Below are 20208 nucleotides of genomic sequence, written 5' to 3'. Positions count from 1 at the left end.
ATGAATGGCATTTCTGTCTACCTGGAGATCTAATTCAGAAAGCTGGAGTCATTCTTATCACTTGTTGTATCTCAGCATCTAAATTAATCAGATACTTTCACCTACTGGTTCCTTTTCCATATACTTTTCTCATTTATCTGCTTTCTCCATCCATTACACCAGTTTAGTTCCTGCTTTGCAACTTGGTTGGACTATTTTCTCTTCTCCAGTGTCTGTAGCCAATCTCATGTCACCTCTCCAGTCCAGCAGACTGGCAGTCAAACTGATCTTCTAAAATGAACCTGTCTATCTCATCCATAGGGAATTCCTTGTCTTCTATAGAAAAAAATTAAAATCTCTTAGCTGAGGAGGAAATATTTATGGTTGTATATGCACAGAATCTCTCTGGAAGGAAAGAACATCGGTTTCCTATAAAGAGAACTGGGTAGTTGTTGCATAGGACCCGGCGGGAGATTTTCTATCCTATATCATTTCTGTAACTTTTAAATTTTGAACCATGTAAATGTCTCAAAAATTTTAAAAGGAAATACAAATTCCTTAGCTTGGTGAAATAGCATGATTTTAGAGATTTGCAAAAGAAATAAAAACACAATGAGAAAAAAAGGAAGAAAGAAAGGAAAGAAGAGAAAGTTTGGATAGACCAGAATAGAAAATGTTGATAAGTGTATCTGCAGGCTGAGTATATTGCAGGTTTACCTTACTATTCAGTGTTCTATAATAAGAACTTTAAGATACAAATAAATCCAAGGCTGAGCTACAAGGCACATCACAACCTGTCTTTTGCATGTCTTTTTATGAGGTGTCCCAGACCCTCTCCATGACTTCTTCTTTATCTCCATGCTGAGCTACTTCTGCTCCTCTGGACCAAATGCCTTTCTTTCCCATCTCCATGCCTGTGCATATGCCAATTCTTTATTGGTAATATTCTTGCCTTCCTTACTCATTTTTCCCTAATCTTGAGACTTCAGCTCCATCGTGACCTCTGCATAGAAGCTTTTCCTGGAGTCCTCTTCACTTCTTTCAAGAAGAGCTATGCCCTCCTTTCTCTAAGCTTCCACAGTGCTCATTTGGGAATGGGGTTTGGGGACTTATTTTTTGGTTCTTATTACATTTTTGTAATCAGTGCACCTCTTAGAAGCCAGCAACCAGGGCACCTTGTGCAAGCTGTGTGCTTTACACTCCTCTGGCTACTCCTTGCCCTAGGTCTAGGAGTCTGTGGGGGTAATACGGTGTGGTCACCTGGGTTTTTTTCTCTCTTACACTCCAGATCCTATGACCCTGAATTTTCTTCCCCCAGACCGTTCTTTCTCTGTTGCCAGGGACTGTTTGGGCCTCCTGCTGAAAGAAACTTCTAGTCTGAGAGGGTGACCAAGAAGATGCTGTTTGCTAGATGGGGTTAGAATTTGGACAAGCAGGGTGGTGTCCCTTTCAGGTTTGACAGAGCTGGGAGTGAGTGGAAAGGGTGCTAGGGGGGTCTGAAGGAGACTTCTATCTGTACTCTTGCAAAACACTAATGGTGCACTGGGCTTTGATTACTTGTGTTTTATATCTGGCTCCTCTTTAATTGCTTTTAATTTTATATCTGTAAATTGAATCTTAGTAGGACAGGAACTATTTTTCATTATACTATGAATCCCCAGTACTTTAAGGCAATGCCTGATGTCATCTCATTGTTGGGATTTAATAAATTATAGTTGAGTGAGTAAGTAAAGACAAATGATTTTGAACTTCTAGCAAAATTAATTATGATGACATTTCCCTCTTCTAATTTTGCCAGTCCTGAAGCATTGTATTTTGAAGAACTACTTACTAGTGGTAGTATTAGCTACTAATTTTTTTTTAAAGATTTTATTTATTTGATATATATAGAGAGATCACAAGTAGATAGAGAGGCAAACAGAGAGAGAGGGGGAAGCAGGCTCCCTGCTGAGCACAGAGCCCGATGTGGGGCTCGATCCCAGGACCCCGAGATCATGACTGAGCCGAAGGCAGAGGCTTAACCCACTGAGCCACCCAGGCGCCCCATTAGCTACTAATTTTATAAAGCACTTGTAAACTGGTACACACACACACGCACACACACACCATTTTATCCTCACACTAACTCTGTGAGATGATTACTATCTTGACCCATCTTATAGACGATAAAACTCGTGAAGAGTGAATTCAAGTAACTTCAAAAAATTTACTCAAATGATCTGAGATGAAATTCAGATTCAAACCCAGAAACACTAGCACCAGAGTCTTAAGACACTAAATTGGTCAAGTTGTGGTAAAAGTTCAAGAATTGCAAGGCATATCCTTATCCATTTGTCCCTGTACTTTCTGCTTTGGTTTCCAGAGTATGAAGCTGGCCATCCTTCTGGAAGCTGATAGTTACCAATATAAAATCTGAAGAGGAAATTTTTGGTTTTCCAAAAAGCAACAAGTTGTAATTTCAAGAAAAGTAACCTGCAGCTAAGACATACTAAAACTACTTGAGAAAATATGGATTTTGTTGTTCCTGCTGTTACTGTTTTGTTTTATTTCTCTACATTCTATTTTATCCACAATAGAGAAGACCTTAGGAAAAATAAAATACTTGCCTTCAAGAGGAGGTGATGCCGGAGTGGGTCTGGAAACTTGTTCTGTTGGTAATGGAGGTGGTAAGGCTGGGCTTTGTCCTTTGCACACAATGTAGGAGTAGGTATTGAGGGGAAAAAAAAAAAAGGTATTAACAAATTTAATATCTGTGACTAAAATAGCTAGATCTGTCTCCAACATGCATAATTCATAATCCAAAGTATAAATTCATATTATTATGCAATAAGAAAAGTGTTATTAGGTGAGATCTTTAAGTGGATACATACACAGATTCCGTTATCTTCAGACCCATTTCTGAATATATTACTTTTCATAGATGTACATACAATGTTAAATATATCTACTGGACTTCATTAATGGAAAATCTACATGCAATCAAATAAAGCAATTTATTTTCAATATACACTTTAAATTATGGAAACTAAAAATCACAGAAGTAGAGAGGACTCCTAATATAGAGAAAAATCACCATTTTTTTCATTTAACTAAAAATTCTCAAATGATATAATAGGGCAATAAAAGAAGGTTAAAATTCATGGGCCTTTTGATATTAAACAGGTACATTTTCTCCTGCCAAAATAAATGACCTGCAGTTAAGTAAATAATGGGCCAAAGGGAAAATATATTCAGTTTTATAGTCTTGAAAGGCTCCCTCAAGTCTCTGGGCTTATCATGAACTGTATAAAAACCCGCAGTCGTTTCTGAGTGCTTCCTTATCCCAAGTGACTTCTTTAATTAACCAAAACCATCCAGGCCATGAACTGTAAACATTAACTAACATATGATCCCATATGAAATGCTTGCAAAATGTTTTATCATTAATTTTCATTCCACAAACTTCTGCCATGTGTTTCTTTTAAATCCAGGAATTGATGTGGGCATGAGCACCTTCTAGAGATCTCACTGACAACTAGATATTATCAAATGTCAGCAGACCTGCCTGCTTACTGAAAGTTTTCCTTTTTTAGAATTTGTCAAAATTAGTTTGCTCTGGCAGGTTGTGGATTAGCAAGCAGAGAATTTGGATAGGCACACACGCCACGTTCTGTACCGGTGAGAAGGGAAGCAGCCCAAGCCCTCATGCCGCACAGAGGTTAGTCTCCACTCATTAGAGGATTTCCTTGTTGTTAGACCTATTCAGGGTGATTCCTGAGCATGTTCAAGTATGCTTAAAAGGACATCATTTCATAACATGCAGGCCATATACCTAGAAAAGTATCAATCCATATTATCGTCAATTTTTTTCCTCCTGAGAGCAAAGATTTGATAGAAACATATTGCAACATGCAAGTCCCTCTTTCACTGTACAAAGAAAAGGTGAGGCTGGGCATGCTAAAAAAATTTTGATTTCCATGATTTTTCCCTAGCTAACATTTATACACTGCTCACTCTATGCCTAGAACAATCACAATCAGTTTTGATATATTAAGTTATTTAATCTTCACAAGCTCCTTAGGATGTAGGTGTATTTTCACTTTACCATTTGAAAACTAAAGTGAACAGGTTTTCAGGCCATTCAGCAACGAAGAAGTGGAGCTGAATTTCCATGGAGGCTCCAGATTTGAGGTGCTTCAAGCTGCTTTCAGACTGCTAAGGTCAGAAAAGTGTCATCTATGACAAGGGGGTCCATGACTGCAGGTGGGACAGATGCATGAAGCTTCCACACTGAGTCTCCACCTTCTTTGTAAGTCAAAGGGATATAAACTTGTAAATATCCATTCCCAAGTCTTGCTTGAGAGCTGTTCTTGAAAAACTATTTCTAAGGTAGGTTGATATATTGTAGCTCTTAAATTTAGGGATAATCTAGATTTAGAAAGGAGTTAACTAAATGACTAAAGCTTAAAACACAAGTGACCATGAATATAAATCAATTATTCCAAATACTGAGGCTTTCAAAAAAATATCTTCATAGAGGGACGCCTGGGTGGCTCAGTGGGTTAAGCCTCTGTCTTCAGCTCAGGTCATGATCTCAGGGTCCTGAGATCGAACCCCGCATTGGGCTCTCTGCTCAGCTGGGAGCCTCCTTCCCTTTCTCTCTCTCTCTCTCTAGTTGTGATCTCTGTCAAATAAATAAATAAAATCTTTAAAAGATATATATATCTTCATAGAATGGTTCCTGTTCAATCTAGATTGCTTTACCCTGTCATATACTTTCATGAACAGTGATGATGGAAAATCACAATCCTTTATACTTTTGATAAGCTTTTTAGAAATTTATTTCAAAACAAAATTCTTTCCAGGGGAATTATTCATAGTTTATACTCTAATATATTTTTAGATTTTCCTGGAGGAAACATAAAGTCATTATTTTATTTTAAAAACATTTTAGTGAGACCTTCTTATGTGCCAATCCCAAATCCCAATCCCCAAAACATTAAACTCCAGCTCAGCCTTCAAGAGGTTTCCAATACACTGACTAAAATACACTTATATCATTATAACAGATCACTCTATTACAGTGTGATGATGGAAAATAATACATACAGAGGGGATGTTGCAGAAAGACCCCTGGAGAAAATCAACTGTAACCTGCATTTAAAGCCTTGACCTGGGTTTGCTGGTGACGAAATGAGGAGAGGAAGGGATTCCACACAGAGAGAATCTGGTGAAAACAAGGCATGGATGCCAAAGTATGGAGGACTCCTAAAACAAACAAACTGGTGCCTTCTGCAGCGGAAAGTGTAATATCCAGTCTATAACAGAAATTTCTCTATGACTGTAATCAACTATAGTATGCTCCCTGTGATGGCTGATTGTATCACTGTGAGGCAATGGACACAGCCAGGGAGCAGGATCAAAGAAAGAGAAAGAGCGAGCCAGAAGTCTTCTTGCCTCCAAAGTGACAGCTCTGTCACCTTGGCAGGGAATCATCAGTTCAGACCAAATGTCTATTGTGGTAGGGAGCACCATAACGAATCAGATACGTCATCCTTGAGCATGACACATGACTGAAAAATCTTCTTTTATGTTCAAATAATGTCAGAGAATATTATTGAAATCAGAGACCATTTTATTTATGAATAATATATAATAAATTATGCTAATATAATGTTATACTGATAATAGAATCTTATAGTAAAGAGTACTGTTTAGTATAAAGACTGTATGTTTAAACTCAAATGGTGAGAGTTTGTGTATGTGAGAGTTTCAGCTTTATCACTTACAGTCTGGATAAACTTGAAAATCTGATAAAGTATCCAAGCCTCAGTTTAGGGCCTTTATAAAATGAGGAGAGTTTTTAGTGCTGTTATAGGGATTAAGTGATGCAGCTTCTAACACATAGTAAATACTCAAAACACCAATTTTTTTCAATAATGAATTTATAATTTAGATCCATGTAATTACATAAGAGGACTTGAAACAGATTTTGCAGTACATAAACAAAGACATAACAACAGATAAAGTTAAACATGACAGAAATAGAACTCATTTATAGGAAAGAAGCTTATAATTTTATTAGGAATATATTCCTTTGGAATTCCTGAGGACTGTTACTCTCTGAAGGAACAATTTAGGTTGCTGAAATTTATGTTAGAATTCTAAAGGTGGCCTTCATTTTACAAGCTATTACCTGAAAATCCCTCTGACATTCGAACATAGTGAATTGGTTTTATTTTTGTTTCTTGAGTGATTTGGGCTGGGTTATTTCCATAATACCTGAATGGCATATTTGTAAGCTGCCAATATTTTATTGTTCTGAGTTTTTTTCTCACACAAGTCAATTTGATTATTTTGGTTTAGTCAAATTCTACTGGGGATAGTAGGCAGTGTGCATTCCTTCTTTTTTTTTTTTTTTTCATTTTATTTATTTTTTCAGTGTAACAGTATTCATTCTTTTTGCACAACACCCAGTGCTCCATGCAAAACGTGCCCTCCCCATTACCCACCACCTGTTCCCCCAACCTCCCACCCCTGACCCTTCAAAACCCTCAGGTTGATCTAAGTTACCAATGTTTTCTTTACACTGCTAGAAATGATGAGTGGAATTACTCAGAATCTCAAGTCAAACAGGAGGCTAGGAGCTGAATTCAGATAACATGAGGTAAAACACAATGCACTGTACTAAAATTTAATTCAACTGGCTTCTTTATCAAAGGATATACCCCACAACATTTCTATACAACTAAAGCCTACCCCCTAAATCTTTTTTCTTTTTTTTTTTTTTAAGATTTATTTATTTATTTATTTATTTGTCAGAGAGAGTGAGCACAGGCAGACAGAGTGGCAGGCATAGGCAGAGGGAGAAGCAGGCTCCCCGCTGAGCAAGGAGCCCTATGCGGGACTCCATCCCAGGATGCCGGAATCATGACCTGAACCAAAGGCAGCTGCCCAACCAACTGAGCCACCCAGGCATCCCCTACCCCCTAAATCTTGAAACAAATGTTGAGGAGCTGTTTTCCTCTAATGCCTGATAGTTATATAATTCCTAAGGTCACTATTACATTCTCCTGGCGATACTGAGTACATCCAGAAGATCATAAACTCTTCGAAAGGCCTCTGTACTGCCAACAATGAATGGTGATAGATTCTGGGATAGAAAAGGTGTCATTTTAATAAGTGGTCATTGAGTTAAAATTCACTTACATTTTTTAAAAATACACTGTATAACATAATTATAGATTCTTACTCATTCTTTCAGTTTCATAAAAACCAGTTGTGAATCTATGACTAAAAAGGAAGTGGGAAGATCTGAATTTAGTAGGAAAATGATGGTTAAATTTGTGAAAGCACTAATATTAGTTGTATGCATTGCACAAGGTTCCTAGACTGAGTATTTTTATAACATGTGGAACACCATTTTTAAAGTTTGGAATTGAACAAATAGTAAAATTAAATATGGTTTTATATCTTAGTCTGAGACATGTGATTGTGCTAATGTCCTTTATTAAAATAGGGATATTTTGATCTTCAAGTCTCCTTACTAACAGTCTTTCCCTTGCCATGTAGTTTTGGGAGGGGATCTGAAGGATTGGGGGTGTCAACCATTCCTCCCTTTCCCCAACCCATCTGTTAAAACAAAAATTTTAGACCATTTGTATAATAATCCCAGGTTTGTGAATTTGTCCATGACATGAGGCCCTCAACAGTACTGAACCACCTGAAGAAGTTCAGAAGTTCGTATGAGGGAGGTGGATCAAGGAGGTTTTACTAATACAGGTATCTTTATACCTGCCATTCATGAACTGCTAAATTCTGCCTCCTAAATTTTGCCTCCCTTGTATGTGGCCTTGTGGAGGGGGGACTCAGGAAACAGGCAATTATCGCTTAACTTGGGTCTCAGTTGTTTCAAGGACTTAGAGAACAATCATCTCTGTTCCAGCTGGGTTTTTGTGAGTATTCATGGGCATCACAGCACCAATGAAATCACTGGGGGAGCATAGTGAAAAGACATAGACCTTGCTGTTAAGGAGCGTATGGCAGAGGTGGAGGGAGATAGGCAAAACACAAGCAAGACAGATAATTCTCGATCTCAGGAACGTAGGGATATCAAAACAGAGTGGTAAATCAGACAATGCCTAAGGGAAAGAGATCATGCTAAAGTGGACAGAAAAGGAAGAGCAGGGCCACCGTGAAACTGGATTTCACTAACCTATAGAGCTTTGTGCAAATTAGAAAAATTCATGCTTTCTGAGCGCATGCGGTCCATCACAGCAAGATTTGGCCAGGAAAACCTACTTAGTGCAAAATTAAGAGACAGCTCTTTCCTGGGCAGTTGCAGCTCCAGTCCAGGGCCTGCTGTCTTAGGGTAGGGGAATCAGAATGGGGGTCTATGTGTAAGCATACAAATTATACAAATGCATAATATAGGAAGTGGCCCTGCCTCCAAGGGGAACACACTGCAGCTCTGACTTGAATACAATGGAGCAAACTTCAGGAAGATCTCTGATAAAAGATTTCTTGACATGATAAAGCAAGACAAAAAACCTAAACTAGGGACCAGGCTGCCTTGCTTAAATGTCATTGATGATGGAGAACAGAGACAAGCTCGTATCAGAGTCTTCTAGGCTGTTCTGGTGAGTTTGGATTTGTCCTAAGGGCAGTGGTAAGCTTTTTTAGGGCTTTAGCAAGGCATGTAGGTTTTTAAAAGATTACTGACTGTTATGTGAACAAAAATAACGTAGAGAAAAGGATATGACAGGCAGCAAGAGATCAGGAGGAAATTATTGAAACAACTTAAGTGAGGAAGTGACGTGGGTTTGGATTAGGTGGGTTGAGGTTCTATCATTCATGCAACTAGTATTTATTGAATGCCTACTGGGTACCAGGCACTTTCTTTGGATATGGAGTTATAGCAGTGAACAATAAGGAGCTGAGATTCTAGTGGACAGGCAAAAAAATACCAAATAAGTAAGTAAGTTACAAATAAGTATCTTATCAAAAATGTATCAAGAAAGAGTAATAAGGAATGCTATTCTGAGTAATGGATGGTATTTTTTAATATATGATCAATGAAAAACACAGAAGTTGTAGGTAAGTGGATGTATTCAGAGTACATTTTGACATAAACCCAATTGGACTATTAAATGAATTTAAGGTAGGAAGTGAGAGAAAGAAATCGTTTCACTTGAGCTTCTGGGAACAAATAAGAACATCCAGATAAGGGCAAGGAATTTTCCATTTACCCAGCTAGGTGCTGTTTATGGACTAACTGCTTAGTCATTGTTGTCACTTGGATTATATAGTTTTCAGTTTTGCCAGAGGTCTTGTGTAGAGGATACTGAAGCAGAAGCCATAGTTACTTTATTGGGTCATTCCAATAATAAATCTCATTGGTAATTAATTATCAAGGTTTTTTTATGATTCTAGAAAAGTTTTAAGCAATGGATTATCTTGTATAAATTGGCTACAGAACACTACTATAAGGGTTTTAAAACACCAAAAGCTTCAACTTTTTAGATCAAAGAACCTCCTTCAGGCCAAAATGTTTCTACTGGAAAGGTTTCTTTGCATCCTGATAAAAAGCTTCCCTAATATTTCCATGTGTTATATATTTGCATATTCACTTTGATGGAAAGCATGGAATAGTAGCCAAATGCATATTTCATACATTCTTTTGATTAAAAATGATAAAGGTAATATAAGTGTTTTTTCCTCTTCATTTCCAATTTATGAAGTAGAAATGATTTTCCATGGAACAGTCAACTAAAGAAAGGAAATAATAATAATAAAAATAAAATAAATAATAAAATAATAACAGTCAACTAAAGAAAGGATTCACAATCATATCACTGTTCTATTTATCTTTATACCTTGATTATGATGGAATACTTGATGTTTGGGACCTAACGAAAACAGAGGCACAGAAGCATGATCATAGAATTTTGGAGTGTAGGAGAGACCTTTGAAATCAACTATTCCAACACCCTGGTTTTTAGGATGGAAAAAAATGATCCCTGGAAGTGTAAATAGCTTAACAAAATCATGCATTGAGAGGAGATCCAATTTAAGATTAAGTTTTTTTTTCCACTCCTTTTATTTTTTCTATTTATTTACTATCTATTCAGAAGGCTAAGATAAATGTCAATTACCTTATCTATTATCATCAATGATTTATAACCCTTGAAAGATCTGTAAGTATTTATTTCATACTATGAAGAGTTTTATAGTTTTCTTCAGTGGTCGTGCTATGTTTAAGCTTAATTAGATGCTGAATTGACCTCAGGGGCCCATCAAAAAGACTGACTACTTAAATCAATCTTTTTGGTAACCTGACCTCATTTCCACAACTCTAGATAGACTTTCAAGTAAGAGGCTTTCAGAATATTCAGAATTACTGTTTCCTCACTTTTCTTAATTCTTCTAATTATCCAAACCATAAGTCTTTGAAATCCACAGCAAATCATATTTGCAAACAAAGTCAACCAAGGGGCAGAGAGTAAAGTAGGAAGAAGGAGACAAAAGGGTAAAATGAATTATATGTTTTTCTTTTAGTGCAAAGGTCAAAGCTGGGAGGGAAAGAGATTAATGAGGCAAGTTAGATGGACTGCAGTCTCAATTAGAAGAAATAAAAACTTAGAATGCACTCACACACTTAGAATGCAAATATCCTACTTGCTATCTAATCAGATATATCTGGGATTGTAAATTCTCAGTGATGAAAATTCCTAGAACTGAGCTTATTCTAGTGATTCCTCAGAACTTGGCTATATTATCACCTCCTTGGTTCTTTTCTATGCAGGCCCCTCCCAGCTCTACACATTCCCAGAGCAGCCAGGATCCACTTTATCTTCTGACTTCAAGGCTGATTGTTTGTTTGTTTACAAGTTTGGGCTTTTCTTCCTTCCCATCTCCCCACCCCCGACTTTTTTCTAATCTTCACTAGACTTTGAGCAACTCAAGGACAAAATCTGGAACAGCAATATATACTTGGGAAAGGAAAATGAATAAAGGAGAAAAATGAATGACTAAATGAGTGAATCAGTAATGTCACTAAATGCTACTCTCTCACACTCTTTCTAGAACGTTTGCATATGAACAGACTGAAGAATAGCTTTTTTAATCCTTGATTGAGTGCAAAATACTTCCAACACAATAATGAAATTTTATTTATCTGTTTATAAATCAATCGTAGTTCCAGACCAAAGCATTTTCTTTCTGAATCTTTACCTATGTATGAATGGAACAACAATCTTTCGGTGAAAGTGATACATTAATGTGTTTAACTATGAGAAAAGGTGAGCTAAAGCCCAAAGATGAGGAAAAGTGGCTTCATTAAGTAATTCAGTCAAGGTATACTACTTGCAATATATTCTGAATATCTGCAGGTCCCCTTCTATAAGACGACTATATAGATTATCCATTGAGGTATTTTTCAGCCTAAACATCTCTGTACCTACAGATGTAACATGAATGGTGTTTTAGTGCCAAACATTGAAGTCTAAAGTTGAACAACTTATTAAATTCACCCAAGCGACTTAGAAATAAGACCCTTTGCCCAGCAGCATGTTGTCTTTGTGTTTTGCATTTATTTTAGAAATAGTATAGAGAGTAAGAATGAGTAAAATATATAACAACATTTAGAATAATAGTAAGTGCTAAATAATTTAAATTAATTATGGACAATTATGTTGTTATAGTATATATAGTCAATGATATCATTTTATAATAATTAAAAAACATCTTAAATGCAGTCCTCTGTCTTATAATAAAGTGATATTATAATGGACATTTTAAGTCTTATTCATTTGAAGATGAATGAAAGTACAAATAATACATGTTTTTGACCATTGGCTATGTTAACTCAATATTCAAAGTTAAAATGAATTCAAGTTAGGTCTCTGAGATGCTATTTTCCAATGTCAAAAATATCTAACCTTCTTTACCAAAATGGGGATGCCTACTTTCTAATGTGTTGAGTAATTAGAAAAGCTATAGGATTAAAAATGGCTCACCTTACTAGAAATCAACTTTTAGCACTATTATTTATAATAACCAACATATGAAAACTGTCCAACTATCCATCAACAGATAAATGGAGAAGAAAATATGATATATGTATATACTGGAACTGGAATCTATTTATCTATCCATCTATCACCTATAGAAATAGAATGGAATATTATTCAGTCATAAAAAGAAGAAAATTCTGCCATTTGCAGCAATATGGATTGACCTGGAGGCTGTTATGCTAAGTGGAAAAAACCAGACAGAGAAAGACAAATACCATATGATCTCACATGTGCAATCTAATCTTAAAGAATTTATACATACAGAGAACAAATTGGTGGTTGCCAGAGGTGGAGGGGTTGGAGGGTGGGTGAAAGGAGGGAGGAAAGCCTAAAGGTACAAGCTTCTAATTATAAAATAAATAAGTCCCAGGAGTGTTATATAGAACATGGTGACTATAATATTGACTATAAATTGCTAAAAGATTAGATCTTAAGTGTTTGCATCATAAGAAAAAGAATTGTAACTATGTGAGAAAATGGATGTTAACTAATTGTGGTAATCATTTCACAATATATCCACAGAGCAAATCATCATGTTGTATACTTAAAATTAATATAATATGTCAATTATCTCAGGAAAACTGAAAAAATATTAAAGGTATCTGAATAAACTATATGCTTAGTTAATTAAAAAAAAAGAAATCAACTTTTTTCCATGGTAAATATTAAAAATGTGGTATTTATGTGTGAATTTTAAATACATAATTGAGAAGAACTAAAAGTGCATAGTTTTCAAGATAAATCACAAAATCTCAATAATAAATCTCAACAAAATCTAAATTTTGAGTTAAAATCAAATTGAGTTAAAATCCCAGGTTTCATTTATATTGCTAGGCATGACCTTCCTCCCTCACATATTAACATATGAACAAATAATGGGCTATTATTCATTTAGTTTAACTGGACATTGTTGTTAATACAAAAGAATCTGTTCTAATAAGGTTATTGTTTACCAACTAGGTAATCATAACAATAGCCTGTATCCAAATATGAGTACATTTAATGTGTCATAGCTCTCGAGTCTAAATGTAATAGTTCAGGCTTTATATTCAGTATTACTTTTCAGAGATCGAACACACTTTAAAGATTTACTCAAAGATGGAAAATCAAGTCCCACCAAATTACTGATCATCGGGAATATGAGTAACCAGAAAATGGGGAAATAAGAGAAAAGATGGTTCCCAAGACAACATCATTACACTTACATATCATATTAAAATAATTTACAAGTAGAATAACCAATTCACTTTTTAAGAGGTAGGAGGCTTGACATTTTTGTAAACTATCTAAACAGGAAGAACAAATAATGGCTCCTGTCTCCTGTCTTTTCTGGTTGTTTGACTTTAGGATTCTACCAAAGAGGTTATTGACAGAAAGCAGCTAGCACAGTTGATTGCTAAATCAATTCCTAAACTGCTCGAATCTGTTGTTTTCATTCTTGATAACTTAAGGACCCACCAACAACCTTAGAGATAAATTTATTCTCAATTTGCAGTCATTCTAACCATTAAGAATAAAATACGCCTAAAAATCTAATCATGGAGCTGCGTGATATTTTATCAGGCCTGTGACCAGCTTAATAGAACCCCAGGAAATTTAAAAATAAACCATATCCAAGATCCCTTCAGTAATTTTGGTGACAAGCCATTTGTGCTCTTGGGTGTGAAGTCACAGTGCCCTCTGCCTGGGGTTTCTATACCAGATTCCTTTCACTGACCAAACAATAAAGACATTTAAAAGTTACCAGCAGATCATTTGCTTTCTTTGGCAGTTGTACTGAGAACATTTAGGAGTGCATGTCAATTTTGTGTTATATGAGAAAAGACATTGTGAGTTTTTCTTAAATTATAACTCTTAGGAAACAGAATGAAGGAGGGGAAAATGAAGAAAACCTAACAGGCAGTGACCCCCATTTTAAAATATATCTACAATTCTCCTGTTGCTCCAAGTTTTGATGAGAACTCAACAAGATGATCCATGTCCAGAGTTTAACACAACCCCTGGCCTGGCATAGCATTAGGATTTGGCAAGTGGTAAATCTTTCCACTGTCTTCATCAATATTGTCATCATCATCATCTCTGATCATCCTCAAAAATCCTTAAAGGGTACGTAGCTGCAGGAAAGTATATGTATGACTGAGCTTTTCTTCGACTCTAGGTAAGCCATGTTAACCAAGGCTCTTTGTGATTTTCCTTTCTCCATATCCTCAAATGCAGAGAGCTACTTTTTTAAGCTATTGCATGGCATTTGAAAAAAAAAAAAAAAACAGTCTTGCTTTTCTTCTATACAGGGATCTCATTCATATAAAATAAAATCAATTTGGCACTTTTCAACCAGCCTGTTTAGCTATTTCCACACCACACAAGACTTGCCAAATGGAAGGGATGTTGTGACTGTCCTATCTTTTTTCTCCACCTGTGGGAAAACTTATTTCTTCTTCTTCTCCTTCTTCTTCTTCTTCTTCTTCTTCTTCTTCTTCTTCTTCTTCTTCTTCTTCTTCTTTCCTTCTTCTTCCTCTTCTTCGTTTTTTATTTGTTTGTTTTGGTTAATTGTCTCTGACACATGCAAATATTCCATGTTCACAAACAATTCGAAGAGATGTGAAAAGCTTGAAGACAAATCATAGATCCAATTAAAAAAAGAAATTCTGGTTTTGGATTTTTTTTTTTTAAAGACTTATTTATTTGACAGAAAGAGATCACGAGTAAGCAGAGAGGCAGGCAGAGAGAGAGGAGGAAGCGGGCTCCCTGCTGAGCAGAGAGCCTGATGTGGGGCTCGATCCCAGGACCTGAGATCATGACCTGAGCTGAAGGCAGAGGGTTAACCCACTGAGCCACCCAGGTGCCCCCTGGTTTTGGAATTTATCTCAGAAGGAGACAAAGGATTTGTCATTTTGTTTTAGCAGAGAATTTTCTACTGGGTGCTTTAAAAAAGACAATAAAACTCCACACCTTTTCAACTATAGGCATATAACATAAACTTAAATATTTCAATACTTGCACTTGATAGATAAAGGATAAATGGTAACATGTTAATAATTACTGTTTAATAGGCTTAACACCCAATTAAATTCACAAATATATTCTCCCTTGAATGACACATTTGGAAGTCATCAAACTTCCCTTTCCTGTTTTAAATTGTGTATAATTGATACTATTTTGTCATTTAAAACAATACACACTGCTTATCCAGTGACTACCAGGAAGCTATTTATAATTATACAAAAAAATAATATTCCTCTGGGAGAAATCATCATTAATATAATACCATCATGAATAATGGAAAACGGAGGCCATTTACTTCTTATGCAACTGTTTTATAAGAGAGTATTAAATCATCAGGTTGTTTTTTATTGGATGTTTCAATATGACAGTATTGATCCTTTTTCTATATCTATTTTCTTTCACTCTCTGTAAGAGATTCTAATTGTTACAAATGAGTCTTAGCCACTAAACACACGCTCATTACCTAAACACTGTGGATGGTTACAATAGAAAGTGATTTGTAGGTGACGGTTTTTCTTTCAGGAAAGCTCCATGTCAACCATGAAACAGAAATACTGGATAAAATAGAGTAGTGGGGATTTAAGAGGTATAATATAAATAATTAAGTATGAATGACAAAGGATACACACTAAGGGATAATGGGGTCTAATTTGAAAGGATGCCCAGACGTGTAGAAGCCATCCATATGGTGAGATATTACTTTGTTCAGTTTCTACTCTGTATTGACTTCGTACTTGGTATTGTTAATTAAAAGTACATATAAAACTATATGACTATTCTACCCCTCTGAGAGTGAGAAAGTCAGCTACCTAAATAAAAATAAGTAATAAACTCATTATAAGAAATTGATAATAACAATCACAATGAGGCTGTAGGTAAGCATTGAACAAATACCAAGATTACACTGTTAGGAAGCCTATCCTAACCTCTGTGGCACTCTCCTCTTTAGACATGTATATTGAGTATAATCTGCTGATATGATTTAGTACTTAATTTGTATCTTCTCCCACTTTTCTCTCCTAGCTGCTTTGTACTATTCAAGACTGTTATCTCCTTCTGCTTTGAAACTCATGTTATGACCACTGTTATTGAGTATATACCATGGATTTAGTAACTGGTGGGAGATTGATTAATAGGATGACTTTGAGCATATCAACTGGGATATTGATGAGTATATAAATAGGCAAAATATATTATCTTCAAATGTGATATAATTATTACTACTATGTGGTAAGAACAGTACTATTTTGTCTTAACATAGATTATTTTAGAAAACCCAAATATAAAATACACCAGAGGCTACAAGAGCAGTCATAGGACTGATTCGAAAATGCTGAGCAACTGTTGAACATCAAAATGTTGAAACTGGTAACATTAGCGTGAATATTGCAAAATTCATCATTGTCTTCATTTTGCACAAACATCCTAGTACAGGGAAAAAAAGCTATGGATGAGGAATATTTGTCCATCATCTCAGTCTCTCTGAAAGCAGTTGTATTGAACTTCATAGTTCACAATTACTTATACCAAAATAGGTATGGGGCATACTTATTATTTCCATGTTTAAATTAAGGCTTGCTTTAGAAAAGTGACAAGAATTACATATTCATTTGAATGGTTAGAAAGTCACAGATTCTCCATTCTTTGCCTACTGGGCCAGGCCCAAGTGAACCTTAGAATAGCAGGGGGGGAATATATTCACATAATTACTGAAATGCTTTTTTAATCTGCACTCTTGCATATGAACTGACAGAAAAGATTATTACAAGACATGACACATTAATAAATAACACCTAATTAGTTTGATAATTCTTTGATTAAGCCTTAATTTTCCTTGCTTTTCATGCAGCAATTCAAATGACTCTGTATTATTTGTTCCTTTTTCAGACTATTTTAGAACATGCTTTGAATAGTCTCAGTAGGTTACCTGAGAAGGGATGTATTTTTGTCTGACAGGTCCATGCCTTTACCAGTGACAAGGCTAGACCAAAACCATACTTGAATCAAAGTTTCCTCACAGCAAAGATAATTCCTCTAAATTCTAGCCCCACATTCAAAAGGGTAAGAAAGATAGGAGAAATGAGAATGTGAGAAAAATGAAGCAGGCTTCATTTTGTTCTCTTTAAATGGACACAGATAAGTGAAGTCATATAACTTGCTATTAAGAGGACAGCGGTCTTTTTATTTATTAGCTTTCTCCCAAAACCTATAGCCCCTTTATCACAATGAAGCTGCTTGAGAGAGTAAAGCAGCATTAGAGGAATCACAGCCACTCAGAAGTGCTCACATCCATTTCTGGGCACATACCAGCTATTTATAGTGACAAGAACATTTCGTGGATTGATTGTGACAAATATGAAAATCTAATACATTTATCTTGAACAACTGCCACTGACTTCAGATAATCAGATGCAAACCTCATGGGGGTATGCCAAATCCAGGAACTATGCACGTCTGTAATTAAGTGTAGGATTTTCCCCCTTTTCTTCTACCACTTCATTCAAATTCTTTATGCTGCCTACAGTTTACAGATGGATGCTGCAAGCCAGTCTCTGTTAATTCTGAGCCTCTGTCTCTAGAGATACTACCAATAACTCCTTTAAGAATCTTTACATGGGGTCTATTTGCAATGCTTAGAAACACGTCATCTTTTTAAATAACAAGATTATTTCTAGGAATGAATAAAGAGGGCTGCTTTGGGATGCTCATCAATATTTTTTTCATTGAGATAAATATTAAGCATCATGAATTCAATTCAATAAAAGTATCATGGATCTGGCAAAGTAGGAGACAGTAGAGATTTAAAAGCAAATGTTTCTTAAAGGTATATATAAGGCAGAAAAGAAAGACATGCTAGGGAGAGAGTGATAATGATATATGATCATTAAATCAGAAAGATATAGGGAGTGGTGAGTAGAAATCACAATTTTGCTGTATTTGGACATAAGCACCAACCCCACCACTGCTATACACTTAAATAGTGCTTCTTATGCTTTCATAGTCAGGTAGTCTTTTCAATATTTGTGGCAATGCAGGAATTAATCTGTATGTTAACCCTAGAAAGTAAAGTCTATTATCCCACGTTAAAGAAGAGAAGTAGCATCATGCATATTTGAATCTATGGAATCAATGCTGTATCTATAGAATCCAGCGTAGTCCTTAGAACTCACCTAACACACATTTAAATCAATCTCATTCTATGCATATCCTGCAAGATTTTTCATATGATTCTCAACATAACACCGTAAATTATGTATTGTTGCCCACATGATGTAGGTAGTAGAACTAAGACCAGAAGACATCAGGTGGCTACAATAGGCAAAATCGGTGTTATATTATGGGTTGATGTGGATCTGAAGAAACGACTTCCTCTCCCTAACAAAATTCTGCTGGTGGCATCTCCTAGATACGTGCTCAAGGACAAGAAGAGCTGACGCTCAGGGAGCCACCAATCCTTAAGTGCACTTTGACCATCTGCTAATGTATTCTGCCACAACCTTCTCAGCCTCATTTGACAGAGGAGGAAATGAAGGCCTACAGAGATTGATTAATTTGATGAAGTCGTATTTCAAGCAAGAGGCGGGGCCTAGAATTGAAGCCACGCAGTCTGACTCTGGAGCCTTTGTGCCTAACCCCCTGATTTCACTGCCTGAAATGTCCATGCATTGGATGACTGGATGGCTACCTCTGAAGAATCAAAATATGCCCATAGAAGGCATTGCTGACATCTGTCGCTGTTGTAACAAAGGCAGCTGTGGCCTTCCAGACCGTTCCACAAGGCTGTCCCACCTAGGGCGAAGGGGGCGCAAGTCTGCTTCCCAAACCCGAAATCGCAGGCATGTGACTGAAGAAGCAGAGATCACTGTGGGGCCTCTGATCTTCCTGGGAAAGGCTGGTGATCCTGGGGCGGAGGGGTCCACCTCCCCTCACGCCTCTGTGATGCTGGGCTTGGGCCTGGCCACGGTGCTATCCCTGACCCTGGCTACCCTTGTCCTTGTCCTTGCCCGGAGGCGCTGCACTGCTTCCCGCTCTGTGATCTGCCCTGTGTCTGTTCCCCAATAAAAGAAAGTGAGCAAAAAAAAAAAAAAAAAAAAAAAAAAAAAAAAAAAAAATCAAAATAAAATAATGCAAAACAACAAAAATCAACCAACGGAGGAAAGGAAATTATGGTCCCTTTCAGGGTTATGAAGAGGTCAGTTCTAACCCTTTTCTTACTCCACTGTGTTCTTAGTAAATACGCACACATACTTCACTCTTCTCGTTTACATATAAACCTCATTTAAGTTTCTACCATGTGTGTGAACTTTGTCCAAATAGTTTATAGCCTTTTGGAGTTGCAATATTAATTTCTTAAGTTACTTATACACAGTACAGGATCCACCACCTATAAGAACAATGACTTAGTAAATTTGTCCTTTCTTCCTTTAAAACCATGTTGTAGGTTGATCATCTTTAGCAACAGTTCATAAACTTTATTCCATTTCCAATCCCTTAAGCAGATGCTGCCTGATCGCACTCTGAAACGCTGGTTTCACGTCATTTTTCTTTTTAAAACTTTTCAGACTCTCTTCCACGCCAAGTTTCAGCTTTGCCTGATTGACCAAGCATCTGTAATGTCACTACAAACCTATCATTTCTTACTTTGCTGATGTTTTCTCATCTTCATTTATCTTGTTGTCAGTCTGATATCCTCATTGTCACACAAACACATCAATTTCCCACGCACTGCCATGTCACGTCCCATTTGTTTTCTCTTCCATTCATATCCAAAGCAAGGCCTGTGTCCTCCTTAGCCCTTAGTCAAATACTGTCCGTCTTTCAAGTTCTAGATGCCTGTTGTCTTCCCTGACATCAAGAATCACAGATGTCTCTCTGAAATGTGTAACATTTAGTGTCAGTATTATGCAATCTAAATCCCAACCTTAACCTTTTTCTATCATTTATTAGTTACTTTTTCTCTTTCAATTAGCAATAATCGCGCCTCGGATAAACCTCATTGGCTACGATACTGCCACTGCGCAAAGCTGTTACTTTTTCTCTTTCAAATACCAACTGCTCCACTTGTGAAACTTAGAGATCATCCTTTGGTGTTCTTAAACATCCCCTTCTGTGCCTGGTCTGGGACTGCTGAGCGTGCAGAAGGTATTCGGTTATTTGTATGACAACTTAT

The 20208-nt window shown here is 36.4% G+C and overlaps 1 protein-coding gene and 1 pseudogene across 1 annotated transcript in view; both read right to left on the bottom strand.

The window, feature by feature from the left end:
* The window catches only part of TRDN (triadin), a 384176-nt gene that overhangs the window by 233322 nt on the left and 130646 nt on the right, over window positions 1-20208 (bottom strand). Inside the window, exon 10 of the mRNA XM_046006499.1 lies at window positions 2582-2663. Coding sequence (XP_045862455.1) covers window positions 2582-2663 — 82 coding nt within the window. The remainder of the gene's footprint in view (window positions 1-2581; window positions 2664-20208) is intronic.
* On the bottom strand, window positions 19877-20064 carry LOC123942816 (annotated as a pseudogene).

This window comes from Meles meles, chromosome 5, assembly GCF_922984935.1.
Source record: "Meles meles chromosome 5, mMelMel3.1 paternal haplotype, whole genome shotgun sequence".
Classification (NCBI taxonomy): Eukaryota; Metazoa; Chordata; class Mammalia; order Carnivora; family Mustelidae; genus Meles; species Meles meles.
The sequence above is the reverse complement of the archived record's forward strand: the minus strand, read 5'-3'. Positions and strand labels throughout refer to the sequence as shown.